The sequence below is a fragment of the Leptonotus elevatus genome, chromosome 5, assembly GCF_054856555.1.
Source record: "Leptonotus elevatus isolate MCC_2025b chromosome 5, RoL_Lele_1.0, whole genome shotgun sequence".
NCBI lineage: Eukaryota > Metazoa > Chordata > Actinopteri > Syngnathiformes > Syngnathidae > Leptonotus > Leptonotus elevatus.
Window position 1 is genome coordinate 19847276 of NC_141243.1, and position 27708 is coordinate 19874983.

At 39.3% G+C, this 27708-nt stretch overlaps 2 protein-coding genes across 3 annotated transcripts in view; one reads left to right on the plus strand and one right to left on the minus strand.

Moving 5' to 3' along the window:
• The window catches only part of zdhhc8b (zDHHC palmitoyltransferase 8b), a 52558-nt gene extending 32580 nt beyond the window's left edge, over positions 1–19978 (minus strand). The window contains exon 1 of the mRNA XM_086076264.1: positions 19645–19978. Within this exon, the coding sequence (XP_085932390.1) occupies positions 19645–19748 (104 nt within the window). The 5' untranslated portion in view covers positions 19749–19978. The remainder of the gene's footprint in view (positions 1–19644) is intronic.
• Positions 19979–21189: 1211 nt separating this feature from the next.
• On the plus strand, positions 21190–27263 carry pgam5 (PGAM family member 5, serine/threonine protein phosphatase, mitochondrial). Of its 2 annotated transcripts, none has more exons than XM_086076236.1 (6): positions 21190–21683; positions 23132–23304; positions 24751–24876; positions 25006–25094; positions 25566–25699; positions 26558–27263. In XM_086076236.1, the coding sequence occupies exons 1-6, from the start codon at positions 21454–21456 to the stop codon at positions 26706–26708; spliced, it is 903 nt and encodes a 300-aa protein (XP_085932362.1). In that variant the 5' UTR covers positions 21190–21453; the 3' UTR covers positions 26709–27263. The 2 variants fall into 2 exon arrangements, with proteins under 2 accessions (XP_085932362.1, XP_085932363.1); XM_086076237.1 differs by having other exon boundaries at positions 25569–25699.
• Positions 27264–27708: the final 445 nt, after the last annotated feature.

Here is a 27708-nt window from a genome sequence, read left to right on the forward strand (position 1 = left end):
CATGAGGCCGCAGCCACCGAGCCCCTCCCTCACTATAAGGAATGAATGGAGGTACTATTGAGGCCGGATGGTCAGCCCACAGTGGAAAATATGACAAGCCAACAGCAGGTAAGAGAAAGAGGCTTCTGGGAGAGGACAAGCTTAAGGAAAGGACGTTGAGCTCAAAGTAGTTCTATGTTCTTGTAAATGTTAAACGACTGTATCACAGTATTTTCACCTCCAAAGGTTATAGCTGGTCTTAAAACTGACGAAGTGCACTATCACAAGAGGCGACAAGAAATTAATTCAGCTTCAAGCCTCGCTGGAAATTTTATTATTTACGAATTTTAAGGACTCATGAGCCTCTCAGGCACATTTTCATAGGGAAGTTGTTTTACTAACCACTTTTTATTTAATTGGCTTGAGGTACCGGTAGTCTGATTTAGAATGGAGGAAAAAAGAAAAAAACTGCTACTACTTCATACTGTAACTGGAATGCTTGCTTCCTTTTTTCAATTAGATACAAGGTTATAATAGTGAACAAAAACTAACGAAATAACTAAAACAAATTGAAAAGAGATTTTCATGAACAAAATAAAAACGAAAATGAAAGTATTTGATGATAATTAGTGAGCTACTCTTAGGTTGTCTAGTCTTATGCAAATGTCCCTTAAGATGAGATATCGCCAGTTGCTATGCTATTAGCCGAGGTGGGTGCATCACTGCATTTCAAGCGTCTGTCATTTGTCTACAGTCAGGACACCCTTCCATCATTTTCAATCCATCAATATTTCAAGCCAAACCGCATTGCAATCGTCATTTCCCAGCGTAAAGGGCATTCTGTCATTGACGCTTTGAATATTATATTGACAGTTATATTGATGGACGAAAACCCACTTCCGGCAATGCTTAGTCCGCCAATTTTTTTTAAGTTTCCCGTCATTCATCAGTCGTCAACAAAACGGGCGTCTGTCATTGACAGATTGACTGACCCTCCGTCAATATTGCTGGAATGCCCACCTCCGACTATTAGCAATACTTGGTTCATCGAGGCACTCTTATTTTGTCATACAGACTTTTATTCTGTCAGACAGAATTGAGCCTTGCCGTAGCAAGAGTTACTTTGTACTTTTGAGTTCTGCATCCAGCTCGCTCAAAGTTCTTAGTCAAGGTTGCTTTGTAATTTTGTATATAAAGACTGTCTATTTCCCAACTCCTGAGTCTTGTCTATGTTTGGGTCCGAAATTGGACATCTCATGTGGCAGAAACTATGTTGTACTTTTACAAAACTCTAAATTTAGCACCACCAGATGACATCGCTCTTAGGTTACAAGGTATTGTTATGGCTTGGAAGGCTCCCCTGCTTTTAGCAAATGCTCTTTTTTTAAGGTTCATATATGGAGAAAAAAAAAAGACAATCGCTGTGCAACCTGGTTTATTACTTCTAAACCATGGCACAAATCTACTTTAGAAGTTGGCAACTAATTAAAAAAAAAAATATATATATATATATATATACATCCATTTTCTTAACCGCTTGTCCTCACAAGGGTCGCGGGGTTGCTGGAGCCTATCCCAGCTGGCTTCGGGCGGTACACCCTGAACTAGTTGCCAGCCAATTACAGGGCATACAAAAAAATATATATATATATAATTTACAAATATAGATTTTTAAAATTAAATCAACAGCTAGTGTTGACTTCTATCTATATAGCTTGATTTGAACTGATGATTCTCATTCAGCAAACGGTTAAAAAGACTTGATAGAACTGGGTCTTTACTGTACAATCAAATTTAGTCTTACGTACTATACAGTTCATGTGTGCAACTTTTCAACGTTTCCACATATTAACATCAAAAAGAGTCAAGTGAAGCTTCAGTGGAGAAGCACAAATGCCAGCACAGCTAGTTTGAGTAGCTCTTTCTCCTCATTCAAACATCGGAAAAGGACCATAAAGTGGAAGCCCCCTCGATGAAAGCAAAATGCCACACTTGAAGAGTGAAGGTCACTTCTAAAAGCTTGAATTTTTAAACTGAAGGAAAATGTCCCACAGTCGGGAGAGATCGCTCATTAAATGAAAATTATAAATGTAATGCCTTGGGAATTTCTACTAAAACACGTTCTTTTCAGCCCGACTTCTCCTCTACCCACTCAAGTGCCTTCAATGGTACAGAGGTGTCCAAAAATGCTTTCACACAAGCAGGTCTTTATATAGGCATCAGAACGCCTGAAGACGCATGTCTATAATTGTATAACACATGTTAAAATAAAGCATTCCAATACAATGTTAATTCCCCTACTTATCCGTTTTAAAATATTGTACAGAAAGAAATAAACATTCACTTTCATTTACAAAGTGTACCTGAACGTAGCTCATCCAGCCGTTACTTTTCTGCTATTGTAGGCATGAATCAACCGCTAATTACAAGAAAAATGGGTGAAAAATAAGGTAGTAACAGAAGAATACAATGAAAATGACAAGGACGACCAAAATGGCATCTGCACAACACACAAACGACTGCTAATTCTATGCAGAAAAAAATGCATTCCCTTCCAAATATCACTTCAAAGTTAACACAGATCACAACGATAAACAAAAGCTATTATCAGCACATGACATGGTCAAATTCAAAAGCAACTATTCTGGACCATCAAAGAAACTGGACTGGCCACAGTGTGCACAGAGAGCGGCGTGGTTGACAGGGCTTGCAAAATTCTGTTCTTGGCGGTCGCCACCACAACTCATGAGGCGGACTGCAAGCTCATCATTCATTTTGTACAACTTCATTTACAGTCGCCGAAAAGTGTTGTCTTCATGGCTGACATGGCTCCTAACCCGGAGGGTAAATGTCAGGCTGGTGATGCGGTAACAGTAGTGCATACAGTATTGGAGAATTTTTAGGACGAATATCAGATAGTGATGTTCGGGTATCCTAGTTTTGACATGTAAAAGTGGAAATAAACATTTTCTGGACATCTTAGTGTTTATACAAAGCCAGCACTGCACACAACCTTTATAATGAGATGTAAAGTTGAACCACAGTGAACTGACGTAGTTGTGTATTTTTTTGGAATTGGATATAAGCCTGTACTAAATCACAGCATCAGTATCAACTAACACGTTCAGGGGAAAAAAAACTGGCTTGCCTAGGACTCTCCTGACAATATAGTTTCTTTCCAGTCCGAACCAGTGAGTCTAAACAGTCAAATGAACGCATCTGGACTGCAAAACCACAAGCACATTTTCATACAAACAATTCTCATTAGTGACTTCATTACAGCTCCATCTTGCTGCAGCTACAAAGAACAAAGACGAAGTGTCCACTGAAGACGGTGAAATATTTATATCTGCTAAATGTAAGAGGACCTTGTTCTATTTCAGTCGGACGGCTGAACTGTCATTCAGCAATATTTAACTGACACACATTCAAGCACTTGCATGCAACGAAGCACTTTTAGACCACATCACAAGAGATGTTACTGAGCTAGTTTAAAACCCCTTCACACCGAAGTCAAATGAGGTAGGAGACCTGTTCACGGAGCATTCTAACTTCAACAGCAGCATTGATTTACGCTGGCCCTGTGACACAATGGAAGAGTTCGATAATGCTAATATAATTACATGCAGATGACGCAAAATGCGCTGCCCACTGGTGAGCAATCAAGAGCTTGCAGTGCTTGAAGGGTATTCAGTGTTATAGTATACAGTATGAAAAGGCGCACATTCATATCCTGGGCTGATTGTGTTAAGCGAACAGAGCCAGGACTCAGAGGAAATCCAGGTTTGATAGATCACTTGCTCAACACGCACGCGGGTCATTGACGGATAAGAACTTACATTTATATTTACACAGGGGGCTTAATAAGAAAATATTTTCACATTGTTTAGATGTTTACTAGTATGGAGGAACAAAACTGCCAAAATAAAAAATAAATAAATGACTAAATTAATTAATTAATTAATAAAAGTGAAACTAAAAACGGATATAAAATATAATTCAAAAATTAAATACCAAAAATAAATGGAAATAAAATAAACTACAAAAAGTATATCCCTAAATAAATAAATAAACGTTAAAAAAATAAAAATAAAAAACGAGATACATTTATATATATATCAAAATAAATATATAAATATAATTAAATATCAATCAATCAATAAAAACTCTCTGCTCTCACATTTATTTATTTCATGCTGCATGCAGACGCTCTGTCAGGTCGAAATGTTATTCAAACATGTTCGTGTTTACAACAGCAGAGCCCAACCCAAGACATGCTTAGGTCCGCCCCCTTATTTGTATTTTAGACATGTATTTTTATATTTATTATTATATTATATTATATATATTATTTATTTAGTATTTTTGTATTTATTTTATTTTGATTAGTTGTATTTAGGATATATATATATATATATATATTTTTTTTTATATCTGTTTTTATTTTCACTTTTATTCATTTGTTTATTTATTTAGTCATTTATTAATTCATTTTTTATTTTATTTAAATTTAATTTATTTTTTAGTTTTGGTCCTCCATATATACCAGTACCTAGGCAGTATAAAATTAGAATAATGGATGGATGGATGGATGGATTTATAAGGCATATGCTTCACATACAAGTACATTTAAAAGCAGTTAGAAACAGACGTAAAGAGATTTAAAAACAAAGTAAAGAAAAAAATAGCTTGCTAAAGTTACTAAAAGAGCACAGCGCAAGAGCAAGATTTTCTCTGCACACTTCCCTGGAATAAAGCACGCATTATTGTATGTGATCATGTAGCATGCAGTGTGTAAATCTGTGCACAGTGGTTAAGCCAGAGTTACCCTGTTGCGGGTCAGGAAAAACAAAACCTTCAGTGTTACCTTGCCTTGCTACCTTTTTATCATAGAGCTGTCACAGATCACGCACAAACATGCACTTGTATAAAGCTGGCTAAGCACAGTTCCCCAAAGTTGACCTGCATAGTGAGTCAACTTTTTACTTTTGGCGACCCAATGGTTTCACACATGCTTGCCAACCAGGCTGATTTGATGCCTAAATGGCTACATTCGGGAAGCAAAGACAAAGGGAAGTGACACATTACTAATCTTTCTCAATGCGGACTCAGCTTCTGTTTTAGGCCTAAAGCTCACCTTTGCCCTACGGGATCAAACTAACAACAGATGTTGTTAGATGGAACAACACGTCAAACAAAAGCCATTTTGAAAACAAAAAAACAGTCGTAATGCCCTGCAACGGTGACTTGAAGTCCATTTCGCTGTAGATTTTTAGTATAGTATTAACAAATCTGTTTTTTGCCAGCATGTTCCAACCTGCAGTTTTTCACTTGTTCGTGGTCTTGCAAATCAGTGTCAGGTTTCTCTGGCTTTGATCTGTTACTATTGCATTTGTTGTGGATGAAAAATAAATAAATAAATTAAAAAAATACTAGAAATGCATAGATATGCCCAGATCCTACTATATAGTGATTGAGTGTTGGAAGCAACTGCCCCTGGGCGCTCCATTTCATTAACTTCAATGCCTCAACACAACTACAAGGAGATCGGAATACAATAATCTTACTTATTCTAATATGGAAGTCTGCAGTACCCAAACTGTGTTCTGACAGCGTTTTAACATGACAAGCTAACATAACAAGCTCCTTTCGCGTTGCACATCAAAACCTACTTTATCAGGGATGTGCAAAGTTTGACACCAGAGACTCACATTTCCAGCCTTGTTGTGTTGAAAGCAGTTGTCGCCGTCCCGCAAGGATTGTATATGTCACACCAGGAGATAGCACTTGACGTCTAATGATTTGTTTGCGGATGGCCTTGTAGCTGTGTGAACACACATATAGGCTGAGTTCAGAATCATTTATTCATTCCCTGCTCCCTATTTAGTATTTATTTACTATAGTGATTTTGATATAATGAACAATATAGTTCAGTCATCAAATCAAAAATAGCTTTCGAACGGCACTCGGGCTTGCCGTTTACCATGACGGTCCAATTACATTGATGTTGCATAATTACATGCCGGATCAACAGAAGATGGTAGTGAATTTTGAACAAATACGTTATGATTCCAATCATTGCTGTAGTAATATCCTTTAAAAAATAGCATTCAAAGGACATGTTGACCACTTGAATTGTTGGACAGTCACTAATTTAGCCCATCTGGCTGATACTGATCTGTCCTCAGCCTACATTTGGGGATCAGCATGCATATGCGTGCACTCAGTTTCAGGAGCACAAAGCTTTGTTGACGCCCGGGTGTCATCAACTGAGTCACCTCGCCACCTAGGCCGAAGTCAGTCCGTTCCATTTGCGATATGGGTGTAACGGTACAGCAAAAATCATGCCTTGGTTGGAAGGTCACATTTCAGTTTGCATTGTTACAGTAGGCGAAACGTGGCCTCATTCCAAACGGACTGTAACAGCAAAAAATTAAAATCTATTTTCAAACCTGACCTTCTAAACCAAAATCTAAAATGGATACCCTTTAACAAAGTTTCATGAAAATCAGTCCCAAAATCCTCCTCCTGACTAAAATTTGATTGTGCAGGTGCGCCTAATGTTGCTGCCATCGAGGCAAGGTATTGAACATGCAGACAGATGGCGAGTCAGAAATCTGATTGCCAAAATAAACTTCTAAATGTTTCCGGCAGAAGCATCAAAAGTATAAATGAAAAACTGTTTTAGAAACCCTGTGGGGAGGCTATACTACAGCTATGTGTGTAGTTACAGATGAACCTTTGTAACTCATTTGAAAGGGACCTCAGCGCTGCGCTCCAGTTACGGTGGAGGGAGTGGTGGGGAGTTAAAAATAGGCCTCAGTGAATTATCAGTCACCACTTAGTTGGGCAATGTGGAGAGCAGATTGTAAATGAACACACTGAAGTGCTTGAATAGCCGCCCTTGTCGCCGGTTCACGCGCAGCGAATGTAAAGCAGTGACGTGCGCTCGTAACAGCGCGCGCATACACGTCGAGCTTTAAGGGCCTGCATGCAGTGCAGATGAGGACAGCAGTAGAAAATATTCTGCTTTAGTAAACAGCTCGCGGCTCTTATGGTCTGATCCATGAAGAAAACATAAGACAACTTTTGGTCGTTCCTGGCCTGAAGTTGAAGAGCTGAGGACCTGTCACTCTCTGTAATGATGTCTGTCAGTAGGCACGAGAGGCAAAGGGATGGAAAACTGCTAGCGGCTATCTTAGCAATGCTGTGGAAAGCACATTTTAATGTAGTACTTTTTAAATTTACAGATTAAAAAGACTTCTTCTACATTAACCACTATGAACTCATAGCAAAATACTACATTTTCTTGGCAATGTGTAGCAGAACGTGTGTTGCAGCGGTTCAACACGCTAATTGATATCACATCACTATAGCTAGCTTTGTATAGGAATCAATCTTTAGAAATGTGTCTCATTTCTGACTAAATGAGAACACTCATGCTAATATTTGAAGATGAAACCTCTGCCAGCTGCTGCTGTCGATGTCACAGTAAATCAATCGCAGCTTTAAGATTCGCTGACTGACATTGTGTTAAACTGCTACATGGTGCTACTGTCATTTTTAATGCAATGACCTTTGTTCCAGTCTGGAGCAGGGTCAGTAAAGTCACATCATATCTAATCGCATCTTCACTTGTATTAACTTCAAAGTGCGGTTTAGTCTGGTGGCGTCTAAATAATTGTGCATGTTTTGCCTGGTTTTATTCTTACCTCTAATATTAGCCAAAGGCTGCTTGGAAATGTAAATTGTGTTTCTTTCCAGCAAAGTATTCAATTATGCAAGAACCACTGAATGCAGCAAAAAAAAAAAGTGACTGTGTTAACAATGCGTTTGTAGGAATTGAAACAAAATTTGATTCGTTCTGTTTTGTCAATATTCTATTACTCCTTTATGCTTGAATATGTACGTATATTAGTAGCCATAGGAATAGTATGTTCCACTTGTGTGTCTCCTCTTTCCTGTGACCATAATAAATTATGCGTCATAAAGATTTTACACACCTCTAACTGGTGTGACGGACACGTTTGCCAAGGTCGACATTACATAACATGACAACAGGCATTGAGAACGTAAAGCAGATGCTTTGGTTTATATCTGTGATGGTCTAAATATACAATAAGTACTGAAGATAGGAAGCAGCAAGGGATTTTTTTTTTTTGTATTGCATCTTGTAGAAAATCCCACCAATTTCACTCTCGCCACTGAAATGAGAAGCAATGTGTGCCCATGCAAAAGGTGGCACTTTGACCCACGTTAGCTTGAACCAAGTCATTTCGGGTGAATAGTTTTCAGGTTATCAGTCACATGAAGTGCAGCCTGTGTGCGAAAATGCATTGAAAAATATCAGATTTTAAAAAGAGAGAAGGTGCTGGATCGACATGACCTCCATCTTCCAGCTGCCACCACACCTCAGCCCATGCCACTTGGAAGTGTGTGCAGCTGCTGTCACATTCCCGACACCGCCCATCCATCTGAGGTTGTTCTTTTTTTCTACCTTCCATAGACACAACAACAACAGCAACAATCCTCCATCACTGCCGGTGGTGAGCTGACATTTTGCCATTTTTTCCGTGCTCACTAAGAAGTGACATTTGAGCAACACGTCACTTGGCACTCCTTTGGGTCTTGGCAGCTGTGTTGCCCTACAGCCAAACACCGTCTTCAGCAATCGCTTTTGTTGAGCTTCACAGGGACAGGTGACGGTTCTTGACCGTCAGCATGTCTTCAAGTCAGCTCATCTGCCATGGGAAAATACTTAATTGAGTTGTGGCTTCTTGGTAGGGATTTTCTCACACAGATTGACTTGTTTTGAAAACAGTGCTGCTACAGCTAAGACAAGTTAAATGCATCCATCCATCCAATACGTTTTAATTCCAACATCTTAACAATGTTCTTTGTTGTCCAAAGATCTGTCCTTAAGAGTCTACAGTAAATACTGTACATAACTACATAAATGTTATTGATTCCGCTATTATGATTGTGAAATGTTGCCATTTGGTATTTCAAAAAAAAAAAAAAAAAAAAATTATTTTGATATTTGAGACTACAATGGAACCTCGATTTAACAGACCCCGGAATCAACAACAGACTCCAAATTTGACAGAAAATAGTTTCAGGAAATGATTGAATTGATCATGACATTTCAATTTTATTTACCTTCCACAAATCAAGTACCAGGGCAACGTACAGTACCATTTGCAGCAGGGGTGTCCAACTCATATTAGCTCAAGGGTCACATGGAGGAATATATATGACCAAAAGGGCCGGACCGGTAAAATCATGGTATATAACTTAAAAACAATTGGCGTCAGTTATACGCAGATTTTCAGCCCTAAATCGCGGGACTCAACTGTAAATATAAATATTCCAAAAAAATAATACAAATGCAATTGGAACACGGCAACACTTTACCCGTATGAGTTCCGGGCTTGTTTTATATCTACCTGTTTGGCATATATATGTGGTTCCCAGAATGCATTGCAAGTTATAGGACGTTAAACCATGTCATATGTGTTTGTTTTACCAGTACCTGAATGTGTGTCGTATTCAGCATATTTATATTTGATATATGTTGGTCTGTTTTTATTTTATTTATTTTTTAAACGGTGATTTTAGGTTGTGTGTAAAACAATGACATACAGGTCAACAAGTTGCATTGCTCATCTGAGGATTGCTTGTGAAATTACAGATTCATGTTTTGATTTTGGCTGTCTGATTAATTGGGTCGTCATTACTCATTTTTTTTACAATACAAGATCATCTCGCGGGCTGGATGAAACCCCTTTGCGGCCCTGACCCAGCCCGCGGGCCGCACGTTTGACACCCCCTGATTTACAGCATTTTTAGACCACAGAAACAGTACAAAGCAATATGTTGTGCTGTATATTGCGGCATAACAATGGACTCTAATAGGCAACCCCTCCCCCCATTAGTCCGTTAAAATCGGAAAATCCTACTTATCACTTGTTAACATTGTTTGAGACTTTTGAAAGATTGGTTTAAAGACATTCCAATGCTAAATAAAGTCTTGTTTTCAGATTCACCGATTCAAAACCTTGTAAGGATCCGTGTGGACTCGGGAAAATCACACTGAATTTCCTTCATCAACTATGACTGTCCTGTGATTTATATATCTCATCCATCTTAGCCAACCCACAAAGACTTCAGTCTCTACCATGCAGAACCAACTGAGATCTCCGGATGCATAGCAGCACTAATAACATCCCGCGCACATTCTCAGGGTGAGCATCTCGATTCCCGGCATGCATCACATTAGTGTGAGGAGGGATGTACTTAGAAGAGCATTGGCAGATAAGCACCCTGAATCTTATCACAAAGTGGGCTAAATTATGCAAGGCACACTAAACCCACAGGCATGTATCAGAGGAGTGTTAACATGCCATAGTAAGAAGGTGTCAAAGTTGAGATTTTCTGAGAGGAAACCAAGTGCGCGCCACAGGTTTAAAGCAGAACCAAAACCAGAATCACGATGCTTGGGAACTGCACATGATGTGAAAATTCTTCTTGCATGCTTTTGTGCACCAGAGCGTTTAACTCAACTCTATGGAAGAACACAAAGTGATGTTGGCAGACACAAATCAAAGGAAGAGAAGGTTCAGAGTGGAAAAAGAGTGCAGAGCTGTGTAATAAAGATCAATACATCAGGTTGTTGGATATTCACGATTCCCTGCGTGATAGTAAGCCACGGGAATCACGCTCATGGCGTACTGTAAAAAATGTCGATTAGATCTGCTGCATTATCAATCTGAAAAGATGGAGACCAGTCAAATACTAAGCACAGTGAAAAGTCCACCAGTTCACAATTAGGATGACCAGATGTTAGCTTTTTCATGAAATGAAAAATCATCGGTTGGCATTTCAGTCACTTTTTATCCAATCATTTGGTGGGCTACATTCCAGCAGAGATTCAATTTAGCACCAATGATTGGTAAATGGACCGCTTTTTATATAGCGCTTTTCTCTCCAGCATATGGTGAGGATCGAACAAACAACCTCACGGATGGGAGACAACCGCTCTACCACTGAGCCATGCTGCCCAACTATTGGAAGCTGGCTGCCAAAAACTCTTGTAGAAGTTTCTCAACCCTGCCTCACCAACGTAAGTGGCTGACGACTTCCATTCCTAAAACGACAGCACTAAGTCACAGCATGTTGTTTATTAGGGGTGTTTAAAAAAATCGATTCGGCAATATATCGCGATATTACAGCGCGCAATTCTCGAATCGATTCGATTCGATATGCAGCCAAATTTTATGGGAATATTCAATAAAACGTCTTACTTAGGGTTAGGATTCACACATTAACCATGGAAAAATGTTATATTAATGGAACATTAAGCCTTAATATTTTATTTCAGTGCTGTACAAAAACATGAAACAGACTGCAACCTGTTTGTTAAATGCAGTGGCTCAGTTATAAGCCTGAATTTTCAGATAAATACATTTTCATACAAATCTTACAGTGTACATGTACAAGTTTACTGATTAGTATTTTCCAAATTTGAGTTGTTTTTTTTTAAATCGCAATAATAAAGTTATAGATTCGTATCGGGATTAATCGTTATCGAATCGAATCGTGACCTATGAATCGTGATACGAATTGAATCAGCAAGTACTAGGCAATTCACACCCCTATTGTTTATAGTCTACTTCAAGCTGTGTTGGTACAAAGGCTTTCAAGAAGTGTAAATAATGGTTGTTGGGAAAAATGTGAACGATTACTTTTTCAAAAATTCCTCAGTACCAGCTTACTTAACACATTGTGCTGCTCCAGTCTTGTTATGACCAGCAGCACAAGCTCCTTATTATTAAGATTAGCTGGGGGCCAGTAACTATTTCACACTTCAATATGTGCATATGAACCTCTTACACAGGACATGACTACAAGCTGAGTGGGAAAGTAACATTCACAATGAAATGAATTTAATTGATGATTGATGAATTAAATTGATTTCTTACAAAAGGAAAAGGTGAAACAAAGGTAAACCAGCCTCCATTCTAGATGTACACCATGTGGGTGAAGTAGCGAAAGCCAAAATGCAAAATGGGAGTGAATGGTGCGTACCGCGTTGGTTACATTCAAGTGAATGGGACAAACCTGAACCTTTCATTTGATCCCAATTATTATCTTGATTCTCATACACATCCTCTTCTAACTGTTATTATTTTTTGCAGTGGTCCAGACCAAGTTGGCCTCGAATTCATTGCACTGTGCAAATGAATAATTTACTCTCATCATTTTCAGACCCCCCCCCTCCCCATTCTTATAAAACTGCTGTTTTTTATTTTCTCAATGAATAGAAATATTTTAAGAACTAAAATAAAACAGCTCATTCATATTGACAATTTCTCCTCAAATACTTCATAGAACATTAACAAGGCTTTAATTATATGTATAAATATGCAGGTTAACTCATTCACTGCCATTGACGGCTATAGACGTCAAAAATTCATTTTAACTATTTCTAATAGTTTAACATTTTTTTCCACTTTTGCTAACAAGAGTATGAAAACCTAGATTTTTTTGATTGTACATTCAGAACAGATATAAAGTTTGTGATTAATCGTTAGTTAACTAGTGAAGTTGTGTGATTAATTACAATCAAAAATGTAAAAAAATCGCCTGACGCTCCTAATTTTAAAATAATTATTAAAAATGTATTCGTAATTAATCGCATGACTTCAATAGTTGACTCACGATCAGTCACAAATTGTATATCTGTTATAAATGTACAATATTTTTTTCCCTGGGTTTTCATAAAAAATTTAATGAAATGAAAAAAAAGTTAAACTAAAAGAAAAAGTTCACATGAATTTTTGACGTCTATAGTCGTCAATGGTAGTGAATGAGTTGATAGCGATATAAATAACAAGATTAGTCTGAAACACTTTGAGGTTAAACTTCACCACACAATCAAAGGCAAGTTTGGTCAGCAGTACCTAGGCTATTATCGTTCCCAATTAAAACTATCCACTTCAAAAAGTGTCAAAGACCAAGCCAACCTGTCCCTTTGACCCGTCTATATCTATTCTAAAAAAAATCATTCTTGCCCTCGACATCTTGGGAGGCCTCCAGTCGGGAGTGTTAGGCTGTATAGCCACCATTACCTACTGCCAGTCTCTCTGTGCAAAACTGTGTGAGGGGAAGAAGGGTGGAGGCCGACCATAGAGGGAGAGGCTGGAAGCCTAAATGATTCCCACATGTTGACCACCGAGACACTTTCCAGGTGGCCCCAGTCTATGAACTTGCTGGGGAGGAAAGCACCTCGCTGGACTTTCCCGCACTTTTCGCCCACACGCACCAACTCCACATGAATCTACTTTGTGTGTCTCAGGCAATGTCTAGTTGAAACAAAATGATTGTAAATGACTCACTTTTAAAACATAATGCATCGCATTGGTCCCTCATGAATGCAGCATGACATCATCCTGCTCTTCGAGTACAAAGAACTGAGAAATAAGCCGTGATAAGGCAACGATAACATTAGGACTACAGCATTAGCGCTTTTTCCATATGCATTTCGGTGACCTTTGTCGGAATTATGACTCACGGATAGAATGTGCTTCACACCCACGTCCCTGAGAATTGTCTTTGGTGTGTTGGATGTCATCATTGCAGCCCATTCAGAAATCACTTCAAATTCCTCAATGTCACATTAACATGCTGCCTTCTTTAATATTTGAGTCACTGCTTAAATCAAAAACAATGTTTTCATCAAGGAAAAGCAATTGCATTAATTGTTTAAAAATGACCACAGTTGAACTGACCTTCAGCTGAAATCACATCTTGCTTACAACTGTGAATAATGAGGATGACGCACTGAATCTTGAAAAATGAACATTTAAAGGACCACAGAAGCGTACACTATCAAAAGAAACGCTATGTCAGTTGTCAGCGGGCCCACTAGCTGCTGATGGATGAGGACCAGAGGAAATTACATTGTTATCTAATCGGGAAAAGATGAAGCCCAACAACAGCAGCCTACCACTGGTTGCATCATCACTAGTATTCTCAGTCCTGCTACTTGCGTCTCCTCTAAACTCATGATCCACAAGTGAGTGACGGTGAACTAATGTTACATGCGGTATATATCTGGTCGCGACACGTTTTTTTTTTTTTTTAATATATTTTTATTACATTTTCTTGAAATCGACTTGGGTGGCCCGCCCAAATATTAACATAGTGTGGGAAACACTGCACCATACAGCTCGTTGGTAGAGGGTGAGGCACGGCAGCATGTGACTGGATATTTCTGCTCGTTGTAGTGCAAAAGCAACAAGTGCGTATGGTTTTCCTATCTTAAGCGAGTCTTACATAAAAGCGTTCAATGTGTGTTCATGAGTTTCACAGTAAAAGCTAATTGAATTGATCCATTCCTCCTGTCTAATAACATTCTAAATTTACGACACACTTTTTATCACACCGACAGCTCAACAGCCACCGACATCACATAGGAGGAGGTAAACAGCTATAATGGACATTAATACTTCAAAGTCAGGCCTTTTTAATTACTAGCTTGTTTACCCAACCCATGTGTACTGTATATGACAAAGATTAGAATCGATGAACAAACACATGTCCTAAGATACCATTAATTAATACTGCAAAGCCTCTGATTTAGTAGCGTGATGAGGAGGAAAAAGGCCTCATATACTTCATAGTGTTAAAAGACATGGTATCAAATGGAAAATAAGTCAAACACATTCATCGTATCTGAAATACTCAAATCACAATGGCAGCATCAAAACAGAACCACCATAACTATCAATTAAAGATAGAGATTATTCTGCATTGTTCTGTAACAGTATACATTTTACTTGTAGTTTACACCAGTGTCGGCCAATGGATTTTAAGACCGCCAATTGTCATTTCATTGCACTTTGGCATCGCAAATGTGAAGAATAATTGATTGCTTTGAATTCATTTGGACAGAATGTTTATTGATAAAGGCTACTTTTGTCATTATCCAGTGGAGGGAGGTCTCAGAGAAAGTGGGCGTGTGTTTAGTCCGCGGAGGCGGTGTGGGGGTGAGGATGACGCAATGACGTCAAACCGTGCCAACAGCTCGTTTTCTCAGGTTGGGAGGGGCTGGTGCTTGGAGAGCAGAATAATCTAGAATTTCTCATACAGGGGCGAATGGAGGAAAACACAACGTTGGTCATGTTTTTGGTGAGGAATTAGCAATTTAACATGGCTAACAGCTCCAAAAAGTTGATTTTTCATGTTGCAGCCCCTTTAAACATAGAAGGGCCAAAACATGCCTTAAGAAAATTTAATTGCACTAAAAAAACTAGCCACCAGAGGGTGTACTGCACAAATGGAAATCAACCTGACTTTTTTAACAGATGTGCTGCTTTTAATATCGTGACATGACGACGACGATATTGTGGCAGTTTTAATATCCCGATATCACGATATTGACGTTATCGTTACCTCCCTAGTAAAAAATAATAATACTTTGGCGCAAACAGGAAAATATAGCCCATATAATACACTGTGACTTTTCAGACTATGGACTAAGGGTGGGGAAACTTTTGTGCTGAATGTGCATGTATACAATGAACATGTATAATTAATTTGACCCTTTAATAATAAAATAGCAATGGATTCTCATTTTTTTTGTTATTAACTAAAATATTTTAATTATAATAAATTAATTTTCGAATTTTTTTTTCATTTTGTATTTGCTTTTAATCAAACTATTTTAATTAAAATCATAATAAATAGATACATTTTAATTGAGCAATTTTAGGAGAAAATGGCAAAATGAAAGATCATGTACTGTAAATATTGCCTGCGAGACATACTTTACCTATCCTTGGTATAGAGTCTCATCGACTGACTTTTTAGTCACTTTTCATGCATCATTGGCTGGTGTTCAAGTCAATCTTTATACTCAGAAACAATAAGTGGTTGGCCTATACAACAACTGACTTTTTAAATGTATTTGGCTATGAGACCCCCTCACGCCTCACAACCATTCTCAACTCCACTCCGCTCACACGACTGTAACACTGATACAGAGTAAACAATGTTTTGTACCACAATAGCCAGACAACATTACATTCTATTCCTTTTCTCTGTTGCAGTAGAATCTACATGGGCAACTTAAATTGATGTAGGGGGACACCATTTTTTTTTATCAGCCCTATTGGTGGGGGCCCACATAGGACCATATACTTCCTAACCAGATTGATGAAAAAATGCTATTATTTTTAACTTATTCACTGCCATTGACGGCTCTAGACATCAAAAATTAATTGGAACTATTTCTATGAGTTTAACATTTTTTTTTCACTTTTGTTAACAAGAGAATGAAAAAATATATATTGTACATTTACAACAGATATAAAATTTGTGATTAATCACGGGTTAACTATTGAAGTCATGCAGTTAATTACCATCAAAAATTTAAATCGCCTGACACGATTTAAAAATAAATAAATAAATAAAAGATTATTAAAAATGAGGGACGTCAGGCGATTAAAATCTTTAATCGTAATTAATCGCATGACTTTACTAGTTAACTCACTATTAATCACAAATGTAATATCTGTTCTAAATGTACAATAAAAAAATTCTAGGTTTTCATGCTCTTGTTAACAAAAGTGGATAATAGAATCTAATCTAATAGAAATAGTTCAAATGAATTTTTTATGTCTATAGCCGTCAATGGCAGTGAATGAGTTAATTATGGACAAAATAAGAGTGTAAGTTTGTTTTTATTGAATCAATGTACATCAACCCGCAAGAACAAAGGGTTTGAAAAATACCAAAATAACCACCTGTGATTTTTGTTTTCCCCAGTGTGAAGGGCAGTCGTGCATAAAAATTACCATTAAAGGATGGCACAAAACTATTATACAGCATGCAGCTCGCCAGTTGCCCATTCCTGTCCTACAGTGAGCAGTAACACTGGTGCAATTTTTTTTTTAACTGCTCGGGATCGTTAAAAAAGGGGCTAGGCTCTCCCGACTATTAAACAGCACAGAGCCAAAGAACCTTTTACAGCAAGCACTACAGAAACCCCATAAATAATTTCATATTTATAAATGAAAAGGTAAGTGGTGCGCCGCTCAGAAGAGGAATAACCTTCAAAAAGATCAATAGGAATGAAGTCGTTTTAAATGTTTATTCTACCTATTTCTGTCATTCTGCGGTCCATCAACTACCATGCCGGACATACCTAAAGATTAAAACTCTACAAGAGCTTGGGAGGCAAACAATGCTTTTTGTAGGATCTGAATGAAGTGTGACTGAATGGATGGACTATGAAAAGGAGGAAACAGATGTGGAAGCTGAAGATTAGATTCCTGTCAGGCCTGCTCATGCAAAGCTCTGCTCTCAGACTGCCGATTGACTGGTACCGCATGCCAACACTCACTACTGCTCTTATTATTCACAAATAGAGTTCAAAAAGTGCTGAACAAAGGTTATTTCTACATTTCCATTCATCTAACCATGTGTGCCCTTAAGTGTGATGAAAAAAATTATAACAGCATTTTTTCCCCCCCAGATCGTTACTCACTAAGTGGACTTTCAAAGTGTAGCAATAAATAACAAATTTAGTGCGTTTTCTACTATGCAACACAATCTTGTTATACAGTAGATGCAGATAAAGCCTGGATGGTATTATTTCAACTAATCCACGACTAAAAGATTAATTTATCAACAGTTATTTCACCCCCCTCCCCATACTTTTTGTTGTCATGCTGTGGCATTATAAATAAATCTGCCTTAATGTGTTGTAATTTTAATCTCAGTGGCCAACACAAGCTGTTAGAAAGCCAAATGCAGTAACACCATGGACAGTATGGATGTGCCAAAGATGGCCTCAGTTCTCATTGAAAGTTGCCCAAATGACACCAGGAAGTCTGCTGGCAGCTGAAAAAAAAATGAAAAAAAGTATTGTCTGCATATTTCCTTATTGTCCTTTGCATCATAGCTTCCATTTATTTACTTGTAGACATCAAATAATAAACTGCAGCTTGTAATGTGAAAGCTAAACTTATTAAAGACAAGGTAATGGACTCTTGTGTGTGTTTGACAATAGTGGGACATGGCCTAGTTTGGATGTGCACTGCTCCCCGGGGTGTTCCATTATGCTCAAATCAATCCTCTAGGCCTTTAACTGCGAAATGAAGGAGCAACTGAGTAAAGTCTTAATCCTCACCCTTGAACCATCTGCTGTGGGATGAACCTTTGTGAACACTTAAGTGAGCTCCACAATTCTGATACTGGCATAAAATGACGTGCTAAAGAAATGTTGAGCGCATGTTACATTCCCTAATTTTCTATTCAAATAGAAATCATAGCACAATCGGCCCAAATGAGCTTGCAAATGAGGCCATTTTGTCGATGCAAATGCAGCACACCACTTGGACTTTTAAAGCTGCAGTCCAAACTCCCTGCACAAGCCACAAACAACATATGCTTGCCTCAGACTCAAGCATTGACCTTACGATTGCAAAACCAGCGGGGGTGTAGATCGACTGTGTTCACTTGTTCCTGTATCCGACAAACAATACGGTAAACAGTTGAGTTGTTGTTGAAGTTCCCAAACAAGGACACATATAGCAGCCATTATTCAAGAACATCCAACTAGAGAATTGCAAATCTGTATTTGATGGAAGCCAGAGGGCAAACGCAGCTGCAAATCATCTTCTAGTGCGTGCAATTGACAGGGAGAAATCACAATGAGCCATTTCACTTTTTGGATAAGACTGGATAATGTTTCCTTAAATGTTTTGAGTCTGGATGCCTTCATTGGTTTTACTGGTTGAACCAATACACCATATAACCAAAACATGATAGTACACTTGCATCATACTAAGAGATAGATCGAATATCCATCCATCCATTCTATGAACCACTTACACTGTATCTGTATCTAGTGTTGGTCAAAAACTACAAACACATATCATTATGTGGTGAATATATAACAACACTGCAAATTACCACAATTTAAACAAACTCTAACTCTGACAACATCAACCCAACTGAACATTCTAATCGTTGTTAGCAACCTGACCTAAAGTGTTGTGCTGATGCTGTGTGCAAGGGTCTCAGATACTGTATGATAATGATGCCGAGAGGTTGGAATTTTCGATGCAGTCTTGTCCATCCTTGATTTACACTGACTCAGAAAGAGCAGAAGTTTAAATGACTAAAACCTCAGTCCAAACGCAGTAAACCCATTCATTATATCCAACATTGGCTGGTGGTGTGAGGAGGTATATTATGACTCTTCAAACACTGTCAGTGACTATGGTAACCATTCTAAATATGAAGCTTTAACGCGGTGGCCTGTTGAGCCAATCCAACAATTTGAATTCAAGATCAAATAAAGCAGTTTTTTACCCCAATTAAAAGTGAGTTTGTGAGGCCTAGCTGGAGCATGGAACTCATGTATGACGGCTCTCCAACTTGCGAGGCTTTATAGCAAGTTTGTCTTCCACATACAGTATAAAGTGTGAATGGCCACTGACCAGGCTTTTGCAAACCACCCTCGAAAGCGCAATGCAATGCGCCACTGTGACAGATACACTCCATTGAATTATTTCCGCCCTAGTGATTGAAATCCACGCGTGCAAACCTCGACACATGCATACACGGAAAGGGAAAACGCGACGTGCAACTTACGTGAAAACGAAAAATAAAGTAGTCGATCCCACAAGGAGAGTGGCTGCTGTGGACACCGGGATGTATTTGGTGGGTTTAAATCTCTTTCCAGCGCTGGTGGGCATTCTGTAATTTCCACATTCCTTAATTGTTTATCCCGGGTGCAATAGCATGTAGAGAAAATTTGATCCAGTGTCGCCTTTCTGGTGCTATTTGAGGTACAACGAGTCCAGTCTTTGCTAACGTTGAAGCTGCATAGATCCTTGGAGACAGGAACAGCTCAGTGACTGAAAACCTGGAAATCCCACCCTTCCAATCCAGCCCACTGGTGAGGTCACTGGACCGCTAGAAAAGGTGGAGCCTACACGCAAGCGTCTTCGTGAACCAGGCGGGCGGCGTTGTGGCCTGCATTCCAGGAGAGAAACAAAAACAATTTGTATGTTTTATGCAAAGAGCTATTCCAAAGTCAATTCAGGAGCTAATATAATTTTACAAGGAACAGATGAGTTAGTTCATTGCCTCGTCTTTAACAGGACAGATTAAGAAATAACTGCAATTCGTTTAGTTCGTCCATGTTTCATTTGATTTTAGTGGAAATAAAGGACACTACTTTATTTATTCCTAAATAGATCAATGTAAATAATTCTCAGACGTTTGCTGTCGTTACTACCAGAATTGCTGTAAATGGTTTGGATGGGAGCGCCATCAAGTGGTCATTTAATATACTAAATGTGTGAACGCTGAATGCATTCTCCCCCCCAAAACAAATCATACTTTTACGCGTATTACATTTTCCACATTTTGGGTAAAAGTAATACTTGTTGAAATAATTTATCTCATCCTTCCACATTTACAACAGTAATACAGTAATTCAATCCATTCAATCTTCAATCTGTTTTGCTCGGGAGTCGGGGACATCTTTGGAACTATTTTTCCACATTCCCAAAATTCCCAGACTTTATTATTCCACATTTTTTCATGACAAAATCAACATAAATGAATATTTTACACATTTTCCTCCACCTTCCACATTGTTCAGATCATTCGGCACATCTTGGGGACTATTTATGACGTCACATAACAACCCTATTCCCACATTTCCGCGCCCTTCAGAACTAATAATCTATTCAAACCATACACTGTACGGCAAGTCTCAAATTCGACATTTCAACAATACCACAGGATTTCAGTGTAGTTTAAGTGTAGTTTAACAGTGTCAACTGAAACTCATTTTGGTCGCAGTTCCCTCAAAGGGCAGTTCTAAATGTAAAATCACGTCATGTAATGCACATTGCACAATTTGATGAATAACTAGTTTTGAATTCCAAAATCAAGGAGGTTTGAGAGTTTTGGTAACAGAACATGCTTGCAAATTTGCAAATTTGATTCAGATTTGAAATATTGCGTTAATTATTTGCTTCGGCGGACCATATGTTATAATGTAAATTATGTGTATTTATACTATTACATATTATGCGGCGGCATTGAGACTGACACTGTAGCCTACTTAAAGTTATAAACTAGTGATGTTGTTTTAAACCAGTGGGTAGTTACACGAATCTGGTATGACCCAGATCAGTTGCCGTACTGCGTAATAGCAACCTGCTAAAGATTAGCGTTTCTATTTCGTGCTCCTGCCGTATTTTTAGTTTATGTGGCACGACTGTCTTGTGGGTGATATTGACGTGATGGGTGGTCATTTTGACATTGATCCTAATTGCTAATCTAATTTATCTAGAAAATATTTTGTCGTAGGGGAACGTTGGACGCAATTAACGAGATAACAGTTCATTTCAGCTAATTTGCTAGCACTCGATAGCAGCTAACAAGATGTCTTACAGGAAAACTCTCAAACTGATTTGTGGTTTCGCCGGAGGTTCTGCCGCCTTGGTACTGGCGGCTGCCGCTGCCGACTCTCGCGGTTATTTCGGAGAGAGAAGGGCTGAGGCAGGCGGCCGCTGGTCCAAACTTTCCGTTCTTCAAGCCGCGCAGCCGGCGTGGACAGCAGTGAGCATCACGCCAGTCCCGACAGGACACGCGTGGGACGTCAACTGGGACAAGTAAGATCGTGTAATACTGTGCCTGTATCCTTCACCACTGGGGTTGAGTTAGCCATTTCGTCGTGGTTTTGGAAGGTGTAGTGAGTACACGAGGTGTCAGAAAGGTTGTAAGACTGTGTCAGGAAATATATTAGTCCCAAACTTTTCATCAATCTTGAAAAGTAGTGAACAAGTTACAATGTCGCTGGAAAAATCAAATGTGCCCATGATGCTTTTCACGGTAGAGAAAAATGATTTTGTGTTAGATTTTCGTTATAAGGCAATCCAAAATTCAACTTTATGTTTGTGTTCTATTGGTGTAAACTCATTTTGTCATGGTTAAAGTCCGTGATTCTCAACTGCTGGGTCAGAACCCAAAAGTGAGCCTCTTGGGTAGTAAACATTTACAGGATGTCCTCATTTTACAGTTTTAGTGTTCCTTAATGAAGTGTGCACTTCAAGCATGTTAAATGTGTAGTTACTAGTTAAGTTAAAAAATAGGATATATACGACGGCGTATTAGGGCCACGTATAAATATATTTTTTTATAGGGCAGGGGCAATATTCCGAGAGAGAAAAACTCGCAAATTTGCCACTTTATAAAGTTGCAAATTTGCCACTTTATATAGTGGAAGATTTGCGAGAAAAAAACTTACGAGGAATACACGTAGCGTAGCTATAGTCTAATCATGTGAGGATTCGTTGGTAGTTAATGGGACACTGTTTCTAAAACAAAAAGGCAGGATGGAGATGCATTCATTCTTAAATTAAAACTTTACTCGTCATTCACTGCAGCCAGAACGACAACACTTCCGGATCAGCTGACTAACACTATCCAATCAGATGCTAGCATACCATAGGTAAATGCAAGAGCAGCAGAATACGACACATCAATTTAGATACTTGTACAAAAATATACCAAAATGTGTAAATAATAATTCTGGAAACATAAATGTACAAGTAAATATACATTTTAACAAATGAACTTGAATGCTTGATTGTCCGGGTGTGGATATTCGCAAAGCGAGGTGTCTTTGTCGCTGGCCAGTGGCCGTACACAACGGTTCAAAGAAAACATATGGTTAATCTATGCTAAAGCTATCTCCTTATTTGGAAACCCGACCGAAAAGTATTGTCACAAACAGCCGAGTAGTACGCTACGTGTATTTCTCGTAAATTTTTGAAAATTTTGTCTCGCAAATCTGCCAGTGGCAAATTTGTGAGTGTTTTCTCGGAATATTGCCCCCCACCCTCTAAAAAGTATATATTTATACGTGGCCCTAATATGCTGTTGTAGATATAATATCCATTTATTTTTAGAGGGTATTACAGATTCTTATTCTTCTGTGAAAGTGAGTTGCAACTTAATAGGAAAATGCGGGTCTCGCGTGACAACAGTTAAATGGCGGATTTTAGTCAACCCTCTGTGACAAAGCCACTTTTTATCCAAGATCCCCAATGTTTTGCAGGAGAGAACCGTCGACGCAGTCCAACGGCAAGAAGAATGAGAGTGTGACCGAAGATCCCAGCTCAGAGCAGGACAACGGCAAACCTAAAGCCACACGCAACATCCTCCTCATCAGACATTCGCAGTACAACCTGAGCGGGAGCAGCGACAAAGAGCGCATCCTCACTCCCTTGGGTATGCACCTTGTCTGTTGGGATCAAAACACATCAATAATCACACACTCTCACAGGCACAGGAGATGCAAGGGGAAAAATGCAAGCATCCTCCAACTCTGAAAACGGTGAAGCTACTGTGCTCACAAATAGTAATTCAATTTGAGGCACTTGAGTTTTTTTTGCTTGTTTGAGTTTGTTTTCTTTTACAAGGCCTCAAATGCATGGCTGCATCCCTAATCACTGGCCACAACTTGAGCTAATCATGCACAACCTATTGAGTCCAAAAATTAAAATTAAAAAAAGAATGAAAGGAATTTGCGCCTATTGAGCCCAAAAATACAAGATTTTTAATTTTATTTTTATAGGAATTTGTGCCCATTGAGTCCAAAACACAAGAAATGTTTAAGGGAAAAAAAGAAAGAAAGACATTTGCATCCCCACTAGTCAAAACATGGCATTCTGATGAATGCATTTGTTGAATATGAATTACCGGCAAAGCAAAATCCACCTGTTTTTATCCATGTTAGGGGCGGCCATTTTGTCACTTGCTGTCGACTGAAAATGACATCAGAGTTGTTCAGCGCTCAGGTAACGACCAATCACGGCTCACCTGCTTTTGGCGTTGGGTCACGTGACATGCGCAAGGTGAGCCGTGATTGGTTGTTACCTGAACTCTGAGCAACTGTGATGTAATTTTCAGTCGACAGCGAGTGACAAAGTGGCCTCCCCAGGCTAAATAAAGACATGCTAATATAGTATTAGCTTCTGAGCCAAATCTTGATTAATAATAAAAAAATTTTTATAGAAACAATTACAGGAGCATCATCATTCACCCAACGAATACTTCTAAAGTGAGAATTTTATTAGATTGAGTCAAATTTGTCCTCATGTGTCCTTTGCAAAATGTTATAAGCAGTGAGGATGACGATGTGTGACATCAACTGCCAAATTGACTTTTATCCCAGTCACAAGTTTAGCCGTGTATATGTTGTGTATGATGTTTAAATAGTAAATTGGTGGGAGGAAGATTAGTTTGGAAGGTGTAACTCACATTATGGTTGTAGGCTAGCGCGGGCTAACTAGCAAGAAGCTACAGCGCGTAGCATGCCGCTGGACTCTCGGCTCAAAACTTTCGCTCCGAGTAAGTTCCAGTGAATACCGGTCGCCATTTCCTCCTCCCGTCCGTGAAGCTTTTTTAAACTGCCCGCGTGTGGAGGACACAACTAGTCAGTTCGTTTGTCCCCACCTCCCTACATGTAGCAATGGTCCCGTGCCCCCCCCATTTTTAATAAATGTACCTGTAATCTGAAACATGTTTTTTTCCTGTAACTGTAAGGGAATACAGTTAAAAAAAAATTGTAATCTGATTACTCCCCAAGCCTGGTTATAAGACGCGACTATGTTAACAAACAATGTCCTGTCTGCCACTTTTGTTTTTCCAATGACCTCCCATGTGTCTCTGCAGGTCGAGAGCAGGCCGAGTTGACGGGTCATCGTCTGTTAGCGTTGGGATTGAAATACGATGTTCTGATCCATTCCAGCATGGCCAGAGCCACAGAGACGGCGCACATCATCAGCAAGCACCTTTCAGGTACTCTCGTGGAGTCGCGCCATGCAGCTTTCCACACATGCTCACCACCACCACCACCACCACCACGGTTCGTCTTTTGGCTAAGGGGCTATATCTTGTTCTCATCCACTTGATGTCTCCTGGGTTTAGGCGTAGAGCTACTGAGCTGTGACTTGCTCCGAGAGGGCGCCCCCATCGAACCAGTTCCGCCCGTCACTCATTGGAAGCCTGACGCTGTGGTGAGAGAAGCACCCGCCTCCTCCTCTGCCTTTGTTAGCGTTTCTGCCGCCTGTGTTTTTGTGGCTGTCATGCCAAAGTAGGCCAGAGCATCGGTAGGCCTACAACTGGAGCAGGAACGGACCACAGGAAGAGTGCCGTTACAAAATGACAATGTTTGATGCCTCCGTGTCATTCCGTAAACCATTTTATGGACAGCCGATTTAAGAATTAAGTGGAACCTGATGCTGGTTGATTTTGAAGTTGTGCTAATTTTGTCGCAGGATTTGATCTGTTCAGGAAATGTGAATCATTCTGTTCAGGCAGTATATTTTTTTGTTTGTCATTCCTAAATGTTGCCATTATCAGAAGACCCTTAAGACGGCACTATAATAAAACAAAAATAACTGACCGTGCAACAACCAAGAGGCTCGAATAAAGAAACCTCACGCCATACGTCAGGGTGTCTTTCAACCTCTCCTGCCGTCCTCCAGCAGTACCACGAAGACGGCGCGCGGATCGAGGCAGCCTTCCGCCGCTACATCCACCGGGCGGACCCCAAGCAGAAGGAGGACAGCTACGAGATCATCGTTTGTCACGCCAATGTCATCCGCTATTTTGTCTGCAGGTTTGTGTCATTTGCTGAGCTCGTCCAGTGTGGCTGTGCAGCTTGCTGAGACGTTAACGTTTTAATGTACGAGTATTACAATTAGAATTACATTCATAATCGTTATTGCGCCTTATGTTTTTCAACGTAGGCGCACTCGTGTTTTTTTTGTACGGCGGTTGCGGTCTTCCAATATGTTAGCTTACCAACTGTTAGCATCGCTAATCTCCTTCAAAATGGTTCAAGACCACAGAGCAATATGTGAAGTCCTCATCAATATGCCTTAGTGGGTTTATTATTATTATTATTATTATTATTTATTTATTTTTTTAAACACTCGGGTTGCCATTTATACCAACTTTTCACATGTTAGTTTTTGAGCTCTTTGCTTAAAGAAATTATACAGGGCAAAACGTAAAATCTTTCCTTGTTGGCTCTTTCTGCACACAAGTTGCTGTTGTGTTAAATGTTACCATGTTAGCATTGTATCAATTCTTGTTGGAAATACAACTACAGGGAAAATGTAAAATCCTCACATATATCCACTGAGGTTGCCATCTTGATATATGTAACAAGTAACTGTTAGCATCTGATTTATTGTCTTTCGCACTACTACCTGATCACAGGGCACAAAGTTGAATACTTATTTACATTTGTGTTTTCTGTACTTAGGATGCCATTTTTGCTATATGTTGGCATGCTAACTTAGCATTTTTACAATAGTTATCATTGCCAGATTTTGCTTTTTGAGACGCATTTTTAAAATAGTTCTAGATTACAATAAGTAAAACAAAACTAGCAGTACATCCTTCACAAATTCACAACCAGATTAGCAACAGCTCTTTGTTTGTTCGTAAAGGTGTCATCCTCTCTTCTCAGGGCCCTGCAGTTTCCACCTGAGGGCTGGTTACGCATGGGTTTGAACAACGGCAGCATAACGTGGCTCACCATTCGTCCCAGCGGTCGGGTGGCCCTCCGAACATTGGGCGACGCTGGATTCATGCCCCCGGACAAACTAAGCCGAACCTGATTAAGCAACAACACTTCCGGGACCGGAGTCGGGATGGCGGTCTGCTCACAGGGTCAAAGCTCAGTTTTCTCCTTAAGTGTCTTCTGGCGTTCAAGTGTTTGTTGTTAAACTGCCACCATATGTGATTGAGGCTTTGTGGTGGGTGCTAGTGTTGTGATTACGTTCATGCCAGACAACGGCAACAGAAGGTTTTTATACGAGAGCAGTTTCCAAACCAACAAGTTGTTTTGTAGCTGTGAGCTTTGGTATCAAATAGGGTCGTTTTATTGTCCATGGAATCAGAGCAAACAATAGACTTAACAGTTCAACTTTCTTGCCGTTTAAAAAAAATAATAATAGAAAGAAGGCACAAGGAGCTTCGTGAATAAATATTCAAGTTCAATGTGTTACGTTGAAGCTCAAACACCCCAAAGGTCGCACACCAGGTTGGCATATCACATGAGCCGACAAAGTGCACGTCAGACCAGACTGATGATGTTGTACTCTTATATTTGTACTGTTGTGAGCTGATGCGTTCCGCGCTTCGTTTTTTCAATAAAGATGACTCAAAAACCACTTCCCTAGAACCCGTTTCCAATTGCTTGTGTGCAATGGCGATCCTGAGCAGCCAAATATGGTATGGACTAGAAACCACCACTGCTTGCTTGTGTTTTGCGCTTTGGCCTTTTTGTAGATTTGTTTGTAAAGAAGGGAAGACAATATTTACTGAAAGTTACTGTTGCAGCTGCACCTGTATATTAATCAGCACAGTTGGTAGAAACTGGACCTGCTACTTGTGTGGTTCTTAGCTTGACTGTGATTAATAAATATGATCCTTTCTTAGCGATTGAATATTTTTGTGAAGTTGAAGGCTGCTGTTTTTCAACGACTCTTTGAACCCTGATGGGTTTTTTTTTTGGCTGCAGTGGATGTTGAGTAGGTCGGTCGGGGTTTTGACTCGTGGTTCTTCCTATTGTTTTAATCGTGTTCAGAGCCAAATTATTCACTAAACAACAAGCGG

Bases quoted from the DNA above. Each gene is read 5' to 3' on its own strand.
- pgam5 (XM_086076236.1), top strand. From the start codon at position 21,454: ATGTCTTACAGGAAAACTCTCAAACTGATTTGTGGTTTCGCCGGAGGT. The intron at 24,877-25,005 runs GTACTCTCGTGG...TCCTGGGTTTAG, and splicing joins CATCAGCAAGCACCTTTCAG to GCGTAGAGCTACTGAGCTGT. The intron at 25,700-26,557 runs GTTTGTGTCATT...CTCTCTTCTCAG, and splicing joins ATCCGCTATTTTGTCTGCAG to GGCCCTGCAGTTTCCACCTG.